The sequence below is a fragment of the Musa acuminata genome, chromosome BXJ3-10, assembly GCF_036884655.1.
Source record: "Musa acuminata AAA Group cultivar baxijiao chromosome BXJ3-10, Cavendish_Baxijiao_AAA, whole genome shotgun sequence".
NCBI lineage: Eukaryota > Viridiplantae > Streptophyta > Magnoliopsida > Zingiberales > Musaceae > Musa > Musa acuminata.
This window is the reverse complement of record NC_088358.1, coordinates 28,359,625-28,378,478: the sequence shown is the minus strand read 5'-3', so window position 1 is coordinate 28,378,478 and position 18,854 is coordinate 28,359,625. Positions and strand designations below refer to the sequence as shown.

Genomic DNA, 18,854 nt, shown 5'->3' with positions numbered 1-18,854 from the left:
CAGTATAACCTCTTCACAAACATATATCCCAACACAAATTTATTCAAACAAGAAACACTAGTAAGACCCTCATAAGAGAGTGTTGTGCTAAAACTTTTACCACGAGTTTCAACTTATCTTCCAACAAACGATTTCAGGTTTCACTTTACTAGAGGGCATATCTCATTACCACATTTTCTTCAGATGATTCTTCACAATGTAATAATAATCCTAAAAACACACTTAACGTTATAAATAGCACGTCAACTTCATGTAGACACTAAAAAATGATAATACTACTGAAAGGTAATCGAGCTACGGTAGTGTTTAAATTGGCAGGTTTCTAAAGTTTTTTTTCCGACCAAACAATTCTCAACAGTAACAGAAACCTTAAAGTTGAAAAGAAAATGAGAAAATAGGAATCGAAATCTTTTAAATACTCTAAGGTTAGAAACAACAGAGAGATCTAGAAAAACGAGGCTCAGATTCATCTAACGTCGATCATAAGAAGAGAGGACAAAGAACAGAGGACAGAAACATCGTCTCCCTATTCCTGCCCGAATCCGTCTAGTATTGGAGAACAGAGAGGACAGAAGAGAGGAGACAACGGACTTAGGGTTAGGATCAGAAACATACGGACTCAAGGAATATGGGATTCGCCATCGCAATGGACGATCGATCCAAAAGAGCCAAAATAGCAGATGATTGAATCCATCATTGACATTCACCAATCATCATCGCCACTTAGATCGAATGCAACATTCACCAATCATCATCGCCTCTTAGATCGAATGCAAGAAAGGGAAAGGTAAAGAGAGAAAATTAGATAGAGGATTTGCGCCGGAAATTAAAGAGAAAGATTCATCGGCATCGGCTTGGAGAAAGAGAGGAGGGCGGGGAGAGAACAATACCCTTCTCGTCTTAATCTGTGATTCAAACTAACGAGCTGAAGAGGTAGAACCGCCTCGACGCCAGTTTATATAGTCGAGCCGCACCGACCTTGGACGAGTTGGATCGGGTAAGAAGGCCCTTGATCCGCCCCAAATTCAATTTACCCGACCCGTTAGCCTGCAAATTTCATTTTTAATTATTTAATAATGTGGACCGCTTCGAAATTCGTCATCCTAGAGGACGTCTCACTCTACTTTTAGGTGGGTCCCACAAGTTTCATAACTCACCGCGCAGGTGCAAAACGACGGGTAGAAGAGGACGTCGTCGTCCCCGCCATGCCTCCTCCGGCCATGCATTGCCTTTAACTTCTATTTGCCTTTTACTCAACCGTCAAATACACACAGCGGTTGCCAAGCAACCCAAAGATGAATAATATGGATTCTTTATATGGAATATGACTTTTCAGTCACTGCCATTTAATGTTCTTCATCTATATGTACGAAATAGTTTATACTGCTCGTGAATGTTTATCCGACGTATATTCATCTATAAGAGGTGAATCCATTAATTTATTTTCAGTGCTCTGTAATTTATTTGCAAGTTGGACTTCAACTTCGATCTTGATCACACCCAACCAATTAATTTGATGGTGTCTACTCGGAGGATTCGACGTAACTTCTTGTAGATGTGCATGATGCGTGTGTACGACTTCGGAGTACGAGAGTCACACGTGCTTGCGAGTGAGATAAAGACCAGTCTATTATATGACCCACGTTCTTCGTTCGGTCAAAATTTGACCAAAATTGTGATAATGAGCTCAGGCGGTCGAAGTCTTCACCCAACTCAATCCGGCCACTCGGTCCGTCAGCACCGTCGTACACACCTGACCCGCTTGCAGTGCCCACGTCACATCACACACAGCAGGTCCCACATCTCACAAGGCACGTTGTCGGCCAGGACTCCACGGGTCCGAAGGACACGTATGGATCTCGTGGCACTGGTTCCGCAACGGTCCCCACGCGTTTGGGTCGTCGCATCGACAACGTTTTACATCCCAAAGTTGGACACCCCTCTCGTCTCCGCATCCAGGTGACACTATCTGACAGTTCTACCGATGGAACCCATCTAACGAGTTGGTCTATGGGAGTCATGTCTCGTGCACATACGTGGCATCCAACTAATTTGCCACGAAACAGATAAGCAAAATTACGTGGTCTCCGCCATTTTAGGACTTGTGCTGATTTTATTTTATTTTACTTCTTTAATAACAACGGTGGTTTACTCAATTTTATTATCTGTTAGACTCTTTTAAGTGCGAGCTTTGAAGTAGTCCAATTCTCCAACTGCTCTGATCATGCCTCTGTATGATCAAGCCCCCCTATAGGACTCATTAGTAATTACACTCAGAATTTTTTCTCAATAGTATACAACCCTGATGACTAAAATTTTTATTCAATGCACGTATAAAAGACTTGTTTTTATAATATTATGGCATTTACTCTTTAAATACATAGTCCTTGTCTCTACTAGCACATTACAATGTCTTCGCCACCTCTAATTGTATTCGCTCCTTTGGCAATCAACCTTCGTCTACTCATTCTTTGGATTATACCCAGATGAAGCAAAGCTCTAACTAAGACAATTCGACATTTAATAGCTCCTGAAGTCCACTAACTTTGCTAAATTTTAGGAAAGTGCAAATATAAGAATAAGAAAGAAAATATGAGAAAAAAAATAAGTTTAAGATAGTTTAAGAGAAGGTGAGTGTGAAATGGAGTAAAATAGGGGTGAAGATAGGTTTTAAAACATATGAGAAAGAGCTTCAATGGTCAAATTGACCATTGGAACACTGTTATAAGTAGGTAACAATTGATTTTGACTGTTACCGACTTGTACCAATCGGTAATGGTCAAAATTTTGATCATTACCACCCGATACAACCCCATATCATCTTATACGAAGCTATATCAAGTATACCGCCCGATAGCAGATGGTTCGGATATCAATTTGTTGGCGGACTAATATGTACCACCCGGTACAAGCGAAATAATTTGAAATTTAAATGCATACATCCTGCATGGTTTTATCCTTTGTCAAGTACCTCACTTGCCTTGAGTACCATTAAGTTTGATTGTTAATGATATGTCATAGCTCAAATTCAACTATCTCAACATTTACGTGATACACGTTCTTCAAAGCTCGCTTGTCCTCGTGATGTCTCTCGTGCGAAGGGTTGATCATTTTTTCTGAATGACAATATTAGATGTCGACTCCTTTAAGCAACTTCTTTCCCTATATCTCAATGTCGGTTTCCTCAAAATGGTGACACATCCTAGCTATCCTTAATATAATCTCGTTAGATCTCTCACGTTTATGTGTCAATTATTTTAAAGTATGTTTGTTCTCCTTTCATTTCAACTTGTTAATTCTAAAACAATGTGAGAATGCTATCAAAGTCTCAATTAGAATTAACAATTTAGAATCCAAACCTACCTTTTCAAGCCCAAATTAGTGGGCCTAAATTAACACTCTACCACCCTAATCTTGTCCTTACACATTGCAAGTGTGACACCATGGTAAACCATTTTCTAAAGAAGACCTGAACTCATCACGAGATGATGACTGCAACAATATATATACATGCAAATATTAGTGTTTGTCAAACAAGGGTGGAAGAAGCAAGATGGGTTTTGGCGACAAGATTGTTGCTATATAAGCTAAGCAATGTGCATAAAAATAATGACCTTGTTTGCTAGGTGATGCAAGGACTCTTATACAGTGTTTACTGGCTTGCTAATAGAAGGATTTCTTGATACAGGGAATGCCTTCCATGCTAATGGAAGATGGGCAACACAGATGCTGACAAAGGGAAGATTAAAATGACCCCATTAAATAATAATAGATCTGAGAAGAAGATGAACTCAATAGTGCTCTTCTGTTGTGGCAGTGAGGTAAGAAGACATTAGGAAGTGACTTTCATGAGAGAGAATCGAGGCTTCGAACTTTTTTGTTTTGGTAGAGAGAGAGAGAGAGAGAGAGTGTCTGTGTCATCAGTAACACATCGATATTAATGTTTGGGTGATCTCACCGTCCGGCGGCCATAGAAATATACCACGGGCCTCCCTGCTGCGGGATCTACGGCCAACCGCTTTGATAGTCGTGCAGCCCATCGATATCACAGGCTCCTCGGAGTGGCCGACTATCAAACTTGAGATCCGTGAAACAGAATCATTTGCTGTCATAGAATGATACTGCAAGAATCCCGTGCAGCGGGATCACTTACCTCATGCCAATCACGTGCACTCCTTCCACGGTGCTGATCTGCTTCCGACACGCTTTGTTATCCGTGCAGATCGCCCTGCATCACAGGTTGCGCGGAGTCGAAAAGATTTGAGCTGCGTGCGGGAACTTGAGACCGCTTTGAGAGCCGTGAAAGTGGATCATCACTAACACATGGAATTTTGATTGATCTCCCATCCCCGGCGACTCACATGCATCCGTCCCACGGTGGGGATCTGCGTTCGCTGCGCTTTGATACTCGTGCAGCCCGCCGACATCAGTCTGCTCCGAGGCGGATCGACTTGAGGCTGCTTTGAGATCAGTGCGCAGCGGGATTCTTCCATCGACCTGCCCCCAACACGACGCGTGTGTTTGCGGTTGAGGTTGATCGCGCCGTGACGACGCCGCTGCTATCTCAGACGTTGGACGTCTCAGCGCCAATGAACATTAGGCGGTGAGCCGAGTCAAGGTCGGACCGGACCGCAGCCTGATTTGAAGAATTAGGCAGCACCAAACCATAAGATCGAACGGCTTGGCCTTTTGATTCAACGACAATTCAAACCTGGCCACCTCCTCGGGTCCTAAAGGTGGGTTGGCCATTCCAGAAGACGCCCAATTCCATATGTTTCCCATGGTCAACGAAGTCAAAATCACCATCAAACGCGCTCACCAACGTTCCGCAACGAAGTCAAAAGACCTGGCGAGTTGTCCCTCCAATCATCGTCAACATAACGTCGTGGGTTCCGATTAATCCGATGGCGGAAAGGGCAAATCCGTCTGAAGGGTACAGAATCGCGGCAGTTGGAGGAAGCATCGTCGCGGGCGTGAGGTGACCCGACACAAAGCCGCAAAACCGAAGGCGCGGTCGTGGTAAAGCAGGCCGGCCCGTCGCCCCCGGTTAGAGTCACCGGCTCCTCCTCCGTGCCCCCTCATTCCATGTCATGTATGTAGCATGATGCTAATGACATGTATGTATATATATATCAAGGATGTGACATCAGAGGATTTGAGCACACCAGAGAAAGATATATTGAGCGAAAGAGAGGAGAAGACTAAGAATAGGAAGTTATGGATTCAGATTTCGGGGTTCCACGGGAGCTGTCGGAGCTCCAGAAGAAGCGAGCTCAGTATCATCCTGAGCTTCCACCATGCCTTCAGGTCTCTTCTTCTCCTTCTTCTAATGGTGGTGGTGGTGGTGGTGGTGGTAGTGGTGGTGAATCTCTGGTATCTTGGTTCTTAGGAGAGATTCGGCATCGTGTTATGCGCTGTCTTTGTTTCTTCCTACGCGATGCTTTGGATGGCCTCGTGATGCTACTTCCTCCCTTGGGTTCTGGTTGATTCGTTTGGGGATTAATTGCTTCTTGTTCTTCGCAGATATAGTGATCATTCTTGTTGCTTCAAACTGGAGTTTGATGCATCTCCTTTCCCCCTTTTTCTTTTCCTTTTCAGTACTAAATCTATGACCAATGGGCAATACATACGGAAGGTTGCAGGTAGCGATGATCGAAGGACCAAATGTAATTTATAGAATGACATATAAAATAGTTTCCGAGATGATTTAAATTATTGGATTCATCTGCCCAAAATTCTTCTTGTGAGAAAAAATTCTCAGGAATTGTTGACCTTTTGTTAGATAAATTCTCTCAAAAAGTATGTGTTAATCTGCTAAATTATGGATTCCATCTAGACTAGTATGTTCAATCTTTATTGTCCACTCTAGGATCTTTCTATGTACTACTAATCTTCATGCCACCACTGCTGGATCAATACTTCTTATGGGGGAAGTCCTGAACTCTCCAGATACCATAATTGCTTCAATTTTGGTAGTTATTTGGTCCGGTATTGCTTCTAACTCAACTATAAATACCAAGATTCATCTGGAAAAGTGCATTCGATATAATACATAAATTCAAGAATAGCAGTAGTGATCTCATTTTGCGATCATAGTTAGCGATCTTGTGTTTTCTATATACATTCTGTGAAATCCAATCACATGTAGAGCAACTTCATCACAAGTCTATCACACGACAATAAAACAAGGATGGAGACCAATGAAAACCATATATATTTACAAAAGGATACACTTCCAAAGAATTTGAGATTAATTGGCACTCTCACAATTCATGGCAAGCTTCTACAGAAAAGCAGCCTATACGTGCCATAAAAAAATATCTGATCCACAAAGTTATAGTCATATGAGATTTATAATACACATCATTTCCTAGACTTGCACATGGTAAATCTCGAGGGGCAATTATCTCTTCCAGCTTCCCTCATCAAATGATACTTTTTTAGTAGGAACAGAACTGCAATCAGCAATTTTTGATGCATTCTTTAACATCGAAGTTATCAGTCATGCACAAAGATTAGATAGAGACTTCAGAAACATCCAAAGAGCTTCAGCGTTCTCATTTCAAAGACTAGATAACACTTCATTTAGCTCCACATTCCGGCTTGGGATCACGTTTACCGATAGTCGTGATAGTTAGCCACGGTGCACGTCATGGTAGGTATTCCTTGGGTTCATCGAAGTAGGTTGCAGGAATCTCAGAGGGAGGAACCAGTGAAGATACACACTCGAACTGTCAAAATGAATACAAAAGTTCAGACAAATGAAGAGAACTAAGATCGTCCTAGCAATCTCAAAAGCATAAAAGCACTTCTGTTCGATGGATAAGACTTTTACCCTGTGCTGCTTGTATTTATCTCTGATAGCCACCAGCGACGCTGCTTTCTTACTCAACTGCAAATCAAGTATGGCACAGATGCAGTATTTTAGATCAGACACCTTATAGCCAGTACACTCTTCCAATTTTTTGTTCTGCAAAGTAAAGAAGGGATGTTAAGCATATCAAGAAGAACAAAACAAGAAGACAGACACTCTATCCATTCTCATGTAACAATGTCTTACCCAAGGATGACTTTTTGGATCAATTGTGAATCTTGCAACAAAAACAGCAGCAGCAGCAACAACCGACGGCAAGAATTTAACGCAACCATAGTCCAGTAAACTTAACTCAGCAAGGTAGCTTCCGAGGTATTCTAATTGCAGATTTGGGTACTGTATCAAGTAAAAAAACAAAATGAGAAAAAAAATATTTAAGCAATGAAGCCATAATTGCACGTCGGGCTACTGTAACAAGTTGAGGAACATATCAAGCAAGAGGAATAAACACTCACTTTGCCATCTTCTTGACCAACCTGTGTGAATCGCCTGCAATAATGAAATAGCATCACTATGATTAGGGGAGCTAAACTGGTAAGCAAAAACCAATCAGTATATGCTTACACCGAAACATCAAGGAGAACCTGAGAAAGGGGCTAACATTCCATACCTTTCGAAAGTTTTGATGGTTGGATTGCCCATCTCGAACTTTAGAAACTTTAGGATGTCACTCTCCATTTTCACCACCTATATGGACATAGATAAATGGAGAAAGAAGTGTTCATCAACAAGCTCTAAATCATCAAACGGTACAATGAGATCAAAGAAGATATAGAGAAAAGGCTACCTCTTGCTTTGTGTAGGTATTATCCGTGATATAACAAAAATCTTCCGCGTTAGGGGGGCTAATCTCTTCATATTTGCTGCGTTATCGGATACCAATCCAAAAACTTCCATTAGCGCAGTGTTCAAATAAGAAAATCATCATCGATAAAAGAAAATGGATTGTAACATACGAAGCAATGAGCATGGAAGAAACCCCAAGGAGCTGCAACCGGTGTCTATTGATCGCATTGAACGAAAGGAATCGATCGATGTAGGAGACAGTGAGGAAAAGGGTATCGGAGACCAGCTTGTATTCCTCCGCCACCTCAACTAACCAATCCACCAGAATCGCCCTCATATTGGCCGTGACGTCGCTCTGAACCGTCTCCACATAGTTCGGCGATGGCCTCCGCTTCGCGTCCGCCTAGAAATCCAACGAAGCAAAATAGCAGATGAGACCAACTCTAACTAAAAACATGACACTTTCCCACGGAAGGACTCCTTAGTAGTAGACAAACCTCCATTGAATTGAGGTATTGATAGATATCAGACGCGCAATGTGCACACATCTGCGGATCATCATCCGACGGGGCGGCGACCTCCACGAGGTCAACTTTCTCGTCATCCGCCTCTTCCACCTTCTTCTTGGGCTTCGACTTGGGCTTAGAAGGAGGAGGGGTGGTGGGATCTACCGCCGCCCGAGGGACGGCGTTGGAGAGGGTGGGGAGCTCGCTCAGAGCCACGCGCTTTTTCTTCGCCGGCGGCGGGGCGACTGGGTCCGCGGCCTGGGCGGAGGCTACCCTCTTGGCGGCAGCACGGGTGAGGCGTGGGGCGCCGTTCTCCTTGTCCGCCATGGATTCCGATCTCTCGCGCTAACCAAGTTGCGCTTGGATTTGGTGAGGGCGCGAGGAGAGGAGAGAAGGGAATGGGGGAAAGAGTGGGGGAATGTGCGGTTTGTATAGGAGCGAGGGGAGAGTAGAAGTGAGGGGGAAAGAAAGGGAGTCCGCCATTTTTTGAAGCGATTCGAAAACGCGAGAGAGAGAGAGAGGGGGGGGGGGGAGAGGGGAAAAGAGGGGGGTTTGTTTTGGCTTTGGAAAGAGTGAGCGAGAGAGAGAGCGGGGTTGGGAGGAGGGCTCGGCGATCGCGGGGATTCCCTCGCTTTCGAAAGTTCGAAATGGGGAGCGAGCCGTTCGGAATTGGGAAATTTTTGGGAGGTTGGGATTGGCGGAGACTTGGAAATCAATCTCGCTGCGCTCCATCCATTTTTGGCATCTAATGGCGCCGCTTGGTTTCCGTACCGGCAACAATTCATCCCCTTTGTTTTAAGTGAAATCAAATCCAACCTGCATCGGACCGGAATCGATCCACGCTCGAGCCCGTCACGAACCGATTCGTCCGCTCGATCCGATTAAAACGCGTCCAGATCACATTAAATCTCGTCGTGGTCGCATTTCGATGTATCGACGACCCTGCAATTGCATCTCGAGGGAGGATGTATGCGGAGGAGGATCATCGAATACTTTGCATGAGTAGCTAATCGATTTGGTCCGCCATATATTATATGCGATTTTACTGTAACATTAGAAAAGTTTTAATTTCTTTTTTCTTTTCTGCAAATAGCTATGTAGGTGTTGAAGTAGATATACGGTCTGAAATGTCATACGGTGAATTGTAGATTAGATTATGATAGAGTGAATGTTCTTCTCGAGACGTGACAACTTCATCAAATCTAGATAAGTTGAACAGAAATAAACCGATTATGTTTATCATATCAACGGTTAATCCTAAATCACACGTGATATGCGATAATCGTTCACCAGTATGACCACAACGTCGTGATCTGATTACGCCTCGACAAGCTAAGAACTCACACGTCATCGATCCTCATTTGGTTCACACGTTTGAGTGAATAATCTATATTTTACAAAAGTGAACTAGTAATATGGGGTATACATGAGGATATATGTTTGAGTGAGATAATTTGGAAGTGGTATAATTGATCTTATACGTGATAAAAAAAAATAATTAATATCATGGATTTAGGTAAACAAATTATTAAATTACATTAATCTTGTATTGACTTTTATATGTTATTTGATTGTTGATATTTGGTTTTTAAGTTTTTCTTTTAACTTCGAGTTTTCTTTTGTTTCATCCACTAATTTTCTATGTTGTTTTATATATCCATTGTTTTCCTTTTTTAATAATCAACTATTGTATCATCAAATATATTATAATTATGCATGCAATCACTAAGTTATATTTGTTTATTAAAAGACATATTCGAAGGTAAAAGTGAAAATCGTCCTATGTCATATAATATTTTAATTGTCTAATGAAAGAAATATAAAATCAACTTGAGTAGCTTATCGGTATTATAAATTAAAATATTTAATAAATAGTGTTAGAAAAAATTATGTAAGCGGGATGCTTAAAGGAGACTTTCAATATAAAAATATATTTTTTATGATCAAATACTAAATATTTCAAATGAGAGATTAAGGATAAAAATTATTTTAAATTAAAATTCATATGATTTATAATTAATAGGAGATATTCTGGTAAAACAGACTAGCCTGATAATTGATCGCCATCGAGATGCCAATACAAAAAATGAGGGCTAAATTACCCTCCACTCGATAGCGACATGGAGGTGATAATTACCTCTCGACCCTTATAAACAACTATTAATGAGAGGTTATTCAAATTTATCTTATTAGTTGTCATGGACAATGGTTCATGAACGATCGTTCAAACCTATTTTCCCTCGAGTCGATCTTCATGGATGATAACCCGTGAGAGGCTATTCGGGCCTATCACTCTTGTCGACAAAAGACCAAAGGATACTGTCACAAGGATTATAGGTAATCTCCTCAACCATTTAGATACAAAAGTCGACCCTCGACAATGATTATAAGGGTCGAACCGTTTATCTGAAAACCTTTTACATTCTATACAACCTCCTAAAAAAAAATTGACTAAAATATCAGAATGGTCAGAAACTCCCTAATCTTTGTGCATAAACCTATTGAAAAAATCGAAATCCAATTCGGATAGACCTTAAAGACTACCTCTGGAAGCCACTGCAAAGATCATCTCAGAACTTAGTTACCTTGGTGCTGCATCATCCATCGCTCGAGGTTTTCTCAGATGACCTTAGCTACCAAATAATGTCAATGGCAAGAGAATATTCGGCATATCAAGTTACATAATTGTTATGAAATTCGAAGCAGTTCCTCCACGAATCAGTTGTGTACAGTTAACTTTCTGCCAATATATTTGACAAGTATCAAAATAGAATTCCAGTATCAAAATGATGGCCCCACAGAGGGACCACCAAGTCCCCAGGCTGATTCCCCAATCACCATGCAGGGCAAGTCGGATGTCGTTAAACAAAGCTTCGCATTGATATTCTGGTGCGCTCCTTTAGTCGCCAACGGTATTGGGAAACGAGCGGCTATCCGCCCACAAAACCATGGGAATCCCGTTTCCCCACTGACGATGTGTCCACAAAACCTAAACCCGCGGTTCCGTAACCTTCTCCTCCTTCACCCATTGCCGCCGCCGAGCCGCCTGACCAAGCTACGATGCAGGTGACGGCCTCCGCTCACCGTGTACACCTCTTCTCCCCGTTGTCCTCCCCCGCGCTGTCCCTTCCCTCCGCCAAGCATTGCAGATGTCGAAACCGGAATGCGGCCGCCACCACCGTCCGCATGGGCCTCCGGGAGGACGGCCCCTCCGTGGCGGTAGTGGGCGTCACCGGCGCCGTCGGACAGGAGTTCCTCCGCGTCCTGTCCGACCGCGACTTCCCGTACAGAAACATCCGCCTACTCGCCAGCCGCCGCTCCGCCGGGAAGCGCCTCACCTTCGAGGACCGGGAGTATACCATCGAGGAGCTCCGACCGGAGAGCTTCGAAGGGATCGACATCGCTCTGTTCAGCGCCGGTGGGTCGATTAGCAAAGAGTTCGGTCCGGTGGCCGTCGAACGGGGATCGATCGTGGTGGATAACAGTTCGGCGTTTCGGATGGTTCCGGAGGTGCCGCTGGTTATCCCGGAGGTGAACCCGGAGGCGATGGCTCATATAAAACTGAAGGGGAGGTCAGGGAAAGGGGCGCTCATCGCGAATCCTAATTGCTCCACCATTATCTGTTTGATGGCCGCTACGCCTCTCCATCGCCATGCCAAGGTTATCTCTTCCCTTCATATAATTCTTTATGTGGCTTTGCATTTCGAGTTCTGCTTTATTTCTTGATCTATATGATACTTTGATCTGCTGTTCTCACCGATAGATGGAATGGATGAGACTAGTGGTCTTATTTAGGCGTTATCATCGAAATCATGAAGCATGACTTTGTGACTGCCATCATGTATGGACTTGATCCCGGTTCAGCATGCAACTATTAGAAATTATGAATTATGCAATAAGATTTTCTGGCTGTTGTTGCCATCTCACCATTGTTGGCCTTCCACCTATCTCATCCACTCTTGGTATAGGGCATTTCATGAAGTGATTTCTTTGTACAGTGCGATCTCCTCACATATAAATGGAGTGCAATTTTTGTGCATGACTATATATATATATATATATATATAATCAATCAATTAATTATAATCAGTTACTTGACATTTCTTAATGCTTGTAGTATGCATTTAAAACTTGACTATTATTCGCGTTGTTCAAAATTTTTGATCTTCTCATGACATTGACACCATATATATATTTTTCTTTTTGGATGAAAGCTAACTTATTCACCCTAGACCTGTTACATAATGTTAAGCATTTAGCCTGTTCATGTGCTAGATGTACAGGGTAAAGATAATTCACCGGTTAATATTCGCAGCTCTTGCAGAAAGTCGGTATACTGGGGATGCGTAATTTCCTCCCCATGTACTGAATCGCTTAATCTTTCTAGAGTTTCATTATAACAAAATTCTGCATTTTTGTTCTGCTTGTTTTTAATTACTGTTAAATATGAATCAAATACCACCTAGATGTATAAGAAAAGTATAAACCCTTGGCATAACAATCAGCTTATTGATTTTCATGTCTTATTGACATGGTTATGATGCTTGTCTCTAATCTTAAGCTGATTGATGACAGGAGATTTTCTTTTTCAGACATACTATGTTGAAATTTAACCTCCTTATGTCCGCAATTTCTTTCATTAATTTCTTATGGACATTAAGTCACAAAAGTTACCTGACTTTCTGCATTCTATAGGTGGTCAGGATGGTTGTCAGCACCTATCAAGCAGCCAGCGGCGCAGGTGCTGCAGCTATGGAAGAGCTCCTGCAGCAAACTCATGAGGTGTTCATTTCATTTTTTTGCGTCTCTATTTGCTACTGATGGCCTTATATATATATATATATATATATATTTTTTTTTTTTTTTGTTATTTTATAGGTCTTGGATGGGAAGCAACCTACATGCAAAATTTTTAAGCAACAGGTATTTTCTCTAAGCCACCCTGAATTGAAGATATGATCAGATGATCGGACTTTAAGTTTGTTTAACTCTTGATGCAGTATGCTTTCAATCTGTTCTCGCATAACGCAGCAGTTCTTTCTAATGGTTATAATGAGGAAGAAATTAAATTGGTGAAGGAAACTAGAAAAATCTGGGTAATTGCTTATCATTTTTATATAAATGTCCAATCTTTTTGAATGTTTTGTGATTTTTACAATAAATGATTTATTTGATTTCTCATCGTGCATTTCTCCAGAATGACATGGATGTCAAAGTGACTGCAACTTGCATACGAGTTCCTGTGATGCGTGCACATGCAGAAAGTGTTAACCTTCAATTTGAAAAGCCACTTGATGAGGTCAGTTGGAGAAACATGCTCAGAAAGGAAGGCAATGTTGTCAATAGCATTCCAAATAAATTTCAGAAATATTTGTCTGGAATAGTTATAGTAAAGAAGTGCAGCTGGTGTTGCTGACATAAACTTTTAGATTTTTAGATCTTTTGACAGTTAAGGCATATATTCATATTGTAAGAGAGTCATTATTTTGCTCCGTAGCCATGCATTTTTAATAAATCTAAGTTGCCAAATGGATGATACTGCTACCAATATGCGATAAGGTTAGTCACATGAACACGGTCAGAAGTGAACTTAGCAATTGTCAAACCGGTAATCTAAACAGTTTTAAGGAATAATGCCATATGCCCATATGTTGATAATCTCAATGCTATTCTCTATTTGTGTAGTGATATGAGATAAGTTGAAAATGAGACTAGCATCCTACCATAATCTGAAGAGTTAAGTTCTTATGGTTAATACCCCATGCTGATCATCATCAAGGTCATTCTCGATTTGTTTAAATCCGAGTGCAAAGTTACATACAGGGTAATCACTACTATGGTGTGTCACCCTTCAGACATTTTTAGTACATTTCAGAGCTGTTTAACTTAATATGTTCACTTCATGAATCATTGTCACTATTCTGATTGGAATAGATATGTTTAGGTATATCTTCAATATTAGTATATATATCCATAACTAGTACATGTATATGTACAGAAATAAGCATTTTTTTTAGCAAAGGCATAAGCATTTGAAGCTAACTCTTGTCATGTAAATTTCAAACAAAGTGCCTTGTTAGATAATGGCAGTTCTTATCACTTTGCTCTTAATTGTTTAAGGAAACAAAGATTAATCAACTTTTCTTCTGAGTTTGTGATTTACTTGGTTGGGTTTTAATTCAATTCCCCAAGGAAATTAGCTGGTTTTTCTATATTTTGTAATGCCTGTTTATGTAATTTGAAATGCCCATGTGAGGTGTGTGACTTGTCAAGTCATTCTTAAGGAGCTAGTAATCATCAAGGTTTATTTCAACGTTTGTCTTCCTTTATCATACAGAGCTCCTAGCTCACATATTCAGTGTTCGAGTATTTCTGCTGCTTATTATGAATGTTATCCTACTTCTCCACTAACCGAGTGGAATTCAACTAAAACTGATTCTTAGTCTCACTGAATTTTCAAATATTTTTGTATGTTGAATATATAGGATACTGCTAGGTGCATTCTGGAGGGAGCTGCTGGTGTGGCAGTTATCGATGACCGGGAATCCAATCACTTTCCTACGCCCTTGGATGTTAGTTTTTCCCTTCTTATATCATTTACTAATGTGTGACAGAACCCTATAAAGTTCCAATCACTTATGCTCTTGGATTTTTGCTTGATGTCATAATAGAAAATTGCATGTACTTCTGATCACTTCTCCTATACTATTGTGTGATAACAGAGAGACACCACATAAACTAAAGCGACTTGATTCAAGTCACCCAAATGTCAGGATGCATTATCTTTCACGTTTCAATCGAAATCTTGATGATAATTTTAATCAGAGAGGAGACCTCCTGTCCGCAGGTGTCAAATAAAGATGATGTGGCTGTGGGACGCATACGACAGGATCTATCTCAAGATGGCAACCTAGGGTAATAAGCTCCTTAAAACCCATATGGTTGCCGCTGCCATTGTTATCATTGACATTGACAAAAGAATACTGGTAATACTACTAGTGTTATCAATTTACACCATGTACTAACTGAAGTTTCACAACAGGTTGGACATATTTGTGTGTGGTGATCAGATACGTAAAGGGGCAGCTCTAAATGCTATCCAGATTGCTGAAAAGTTGCTGTAGAGGATGCGTGATAATTTTCCCATATGTTTAAGTATTTCCCTTACAATTTGTTTCCCGGAGCAAGGAAGATAGCATCAATTTTTTGGTCCTTGAAATGATTCAACTATCATTTCTAGTCGTGCGAAGGCAATTTCTGTATGATGGTCTGCGTCTTTTTTCGGTCAATTTACATTTCTGTTGTGCGAAAGCAATTCTGTATGATGGTCTACGTCTTGGTAAGTCGATCTTATTGTACCATAAGGTACCACTATACCGTTCTAAAACCATAATTCATAAGTTTGCATTATGAAGGATGTACTCTTAATTATGTGCCTCCACTCATCCATTCATCTGGAATTAATCCATAGCTTTTGACTGAAAAGGTCAGGTTTTCGTGGCATTCTGAGGACGTTAGTCCATGTAGTATAGATTCGATTTCTCGAAGGTTTTCCCGAAGTACTTGAGTTCTTCCAAATTTTCGTTTCACTTCCATGAATGTTTGTTCACTCGAGATCAGTTTCCAGGCGCTTATTTTTCTTCAGATTGTTGCAACCTTATCCATCTTGCTACATTTCTTGTTGATCTTATTCTTCGTCGTCTTCTTTCAGTTCTTATCGATCTCATTGCCACTTGCCCAAGTCATTCAGTAAAAGCAGGTTTATTGTGGAGTATTAATGCCATGCATCTACCTATGTAGGATCTGCAAAGTTATTCCTGACATCACCATGGTCGGTCGGTCATGGTCATGGCATAACACGAATGGCCTCTCTGGTAACCAGCTGTCGTAGCTAAAGCGAAGCAAGCTTGGTTACTGTTCAACCTTTTTTTACATGCTTCTTGGCCAAGGCAAGTGGGTGCACAACCAGAGTAATGCCACATGAGCTTTGTACTCCTATGCTTCCTTTTCAAGTTCCCAACAGGTAAAAGTTCACGTGACTCACGCGTAGTACAATGAATGGCTTTCTTCGTGGTCTTTTTCTGGTTTCTGTTTCACTAAGCTTCAACCTTTTTAGGCCTATCAAGATTAGAACCAGTTTGCATTTCATATAATATTTCATATAATTCTTTAGGTGACGAAGATAATATTTGAACTCAGGATAAATCTTTCGAAAAATATATTGGATGAGACTTCGATTTTTTTAAAAAAATAATTTTTATATTTAATTTTATATCACTGAAAATTGTAGGCATTTCTAATGAGAATGTTATCTTTTCACGAATACATAGCAGTCAGAGTTCAAATCATCAATCCATTTTGCACAGAACCATTCTTGCTTTAGCTACAGTCTTGCCCAATACATGCTTCACAAAAGGTTGGACATAAACACCTCTCTCTCTCTCTCTCTCTCTCTCTCTCTCTCTCTCTCTCTAAAAACAGAAAGAAAAATCCCCCTTTTCTAAAAACAGAAAGAAAAATCCCATCTTTTTATTCTTCATTTTCTTATGAAACCGACTTTAACTCTCTTTTCACAATAAAAAAGGCAGTCACGTGCAGCGCATGTTCGTCTATTATAGTTAGTACATCGAGTTGGAATTGAATTAATCTCACACGCAAAAAAAATGGTGCATCAAAGTAGGCAGAATATATATATGAAATATTTAGCCCAAATCTACTTTTTCACCCAAAATCTCCAAAGATCCAACGCCACTCCCTCTCTCTCTCTCTCTCTCTCTCTCTCTCTCTCTCTCTCTCTCTCTCTCTCTCCCATCAAACATAGTAGTAAACCGAGTAGCACAACATTTATTTTCACCACTGCCCATAGTCACGTCGATACATGCGACCCCCACGCTCATTCATATACGCTATAAAACACACACCATTCGACGCCGGATGACCTCAAGGTGTTCGATCAGGGGCATTTGGGTCTCCTCCTCTTCCCGCTGCCGGTGTACTTGTCCCTGTAACAGGGGCACTCGTCCTTGTGCCCGTAGGTCCCCGATGGCACGCACCGGCACTGCTCGCAGCACAGCCCGCAGTACTTGAGGCATCGGTCCTTAACGCTCGCCTTGGAGCACCTCACCTTGCACTTGGACCCGCAGAACGCTGAAACCCAAAACAACGACATGAAACGATCAAAATCCATGCATGAGAAATGGTGACACAGAAGACTTGTGTTTGATTATATCTACCTGAGCCTGCCATGGTGGCTTGCAGATAGGAAGCGGTGAAGAGGATGAGCAGAAGAGCTACGATGGCGTGGAGGGGCTTCATATCTGGACCAGGCTACGGAATGCTCACACGGTGGTATGTGGTCGAAGCGATGCGGGGACTTCCAGAAGAGGCTTGGCTGGCTACTTATAGAAGGGTAGTAAAGGGGAGAGGTTGCAGGTGGGTGAAGTATGAGAAGCATCAGTAATGAAGACGGCAGGACCTTTTGGGCTGGCATCCAGTAAGGGGGCGTCCACTAATGGCGAATATGGGGACAGGTGGAGGGATGCCATACCTCCATGGAGAGCGGGGTAGGACTTCCTTTTAGCTTGGGATGGCCCGATGGAGTTGTGCTCATTCATTGCTGCGTCGGTGGGAGCTTTGCTGCATGTCGTCGATAGGAGGGAGGCACGTGAATGGGGTTTGCTTGCCTTGAAATCTACCATGTTCGGACTCCCAAGAGGGTATTGGCCAGTCGAGGTGGGCGTGATGGTGCGTGCAGTCATTAAAGAGGGAGTCTCCTGAGGGACCCTGCAACATTCTGCTTCCACATCCAGAAGAATCGGTCTGCGCGCCTGGAATCCTAAGATCATGTTGCTAACAACCTCATGCCACTCATCTCGATGGACATGGAGTGGTCAGATTGGATCATCAGATCCATCTATGTTTGGATTGTCTTAATCGACTCGAATCGAATATACCACTTTATAAGGGTTCAAGACACGTCACAGTCGACGCCACACGTCAAGTTAGATTCCGTACCGAGATGCTATTCGACATGTCCTATCCCGGAGGTCGGGACGATGTTGTCTGACGTCGCTAAGCACGTCTCGAGACGACGACCGATCAGAAGTGCTATCCCATCCCTCGAGGGTCAGCGGCCACGTCGAATTGGCATGCAACCGACCCTCGTACAATAGTATAAAGGCCCATGGCCGGCATCCGGCCAGGGAGGGAGGGAAATAGAAAAATAATTCAACCTACTACTGACTTGCTCGTCGGAGGGACCAAAGTCGGGGATCACCCAACGAGAATCATTTTTGCAGGCGAACGACCTCCAGCGAGCCGCAAGCGCCTTAACCCACGGGTCGTCATCCAACGTGCAAGGGTGAGCTACCAATCGGCCCAGAGACCGACAAACGCCGACAAGCACTCTTTCCCGAAGTCACAACTACCTCATCATCCAGCTCATTTGACAGAAGGCTCCTGACATCGACTGATAGACCAAGCCATGCTGACTTATCAGCCACGATATATTTGTTCACTAACACATCATCCGATTGTTAATTCCAATGGGCAAATCAAATGGAATGATGGGTCAACTTGGCCATGCCAGACCGACGAGAATAGCCCACAGTGAAGGAAAAGTTTGATTGTCTACATCCTGCATCTGCATCGGTACAAGGCCTCTAAAGAAACTATAATTCTTTGTTTTT

General features: G+C 42.0%; 3 protein-coding genes across 3 annotated transcripts; 1 reads left to right on the top strand and 2 right to left on the bottom strand.

The window, feature by feature from the left end:
- Positions 1 to 6,191: 6,191 nt before the first annotated feature.
- Positions 6,192 to 8,652, bottom strand: LOC103968559 (cyclin-A3-1-like). Its single transcript, XM_009381818.3, has 8 exons — positions 8,158 to 8,652; positions 7,831 to 8,063; positions 7,662 to 7,737; positions 7,485 to 7,561; positions 7,330 to 7,363; positions 7,061 to 7,210; positions 6,836 to 6,970; positions 6,192 to 6,731 (listed from the first exon to the last, which is right to left on the bottom strand). Exons 1-8 carry the CDS (start codon positions 8,491 to 8,493, stop codon positions 6,651 to 6,653), a joined length of 1,122 nt encoding a protein of 373 aa, XP_009380093.2. The 5' UTR covers positions 8,494 to 8,652; the 3' UTR covers positions 6,192 to 6,650.
- Positions 8,653 to 11,106: 2,454 nt separating this feature from the next.
- On the top strand, positions 11,107 to 15,576 carry LOC135650377 (uncharacterized). Its single transcript, XM_065169635.1, has 8 exons — positions 11,107 to 11,826; positions 12,862 to 12,948; positions 13,045 to 13,089; positions 13,167 to 13,262; positions 13,364 to 13,465; positions 14,652 to 14,738; positions 15,014 to 15,081; positions 15,209 to 15,576. The coding sequence occupies exons 1-8, from the start codon at positions 11,227 to 11,229 to the stop codon at positions 15,288 to 15,290; spliced, it is 1,167 nt and encodes a 388-aa protein (XP_065025707.1). The 5' UTR covers positions 11,107 to 11,226; the 3' UTR covers positions 15,291 to 15,576.
- Positions 15,577 to 16,833: 1,257 nt separating this feature from the next.
- On the bottom strand, positions 16,834 to 17,556 carry LOC103968557 (peamaclein). The gene is made up of 2 exons (XM_009381816.3): positions 17,400 to 17,556; positions 16,834 to 17,313 (listed from the first exon to the last, which is right to left on the bottom strand). Exons 1-2 carry the CDS (start codon positions 17,479 to 17,481, stop codon positions 17,120 to 17,122), a joined length of 276 nt encoding a protein of 91 aa, XP_009380091.2. The 5' UTR covers positions 17,482 to 17,556; the 3' UTR covers positions 16,834 to 17,119.
- Between the last annotated feature and the right edge of the window lie 1,298 nt (positions 17,557 to 18,854).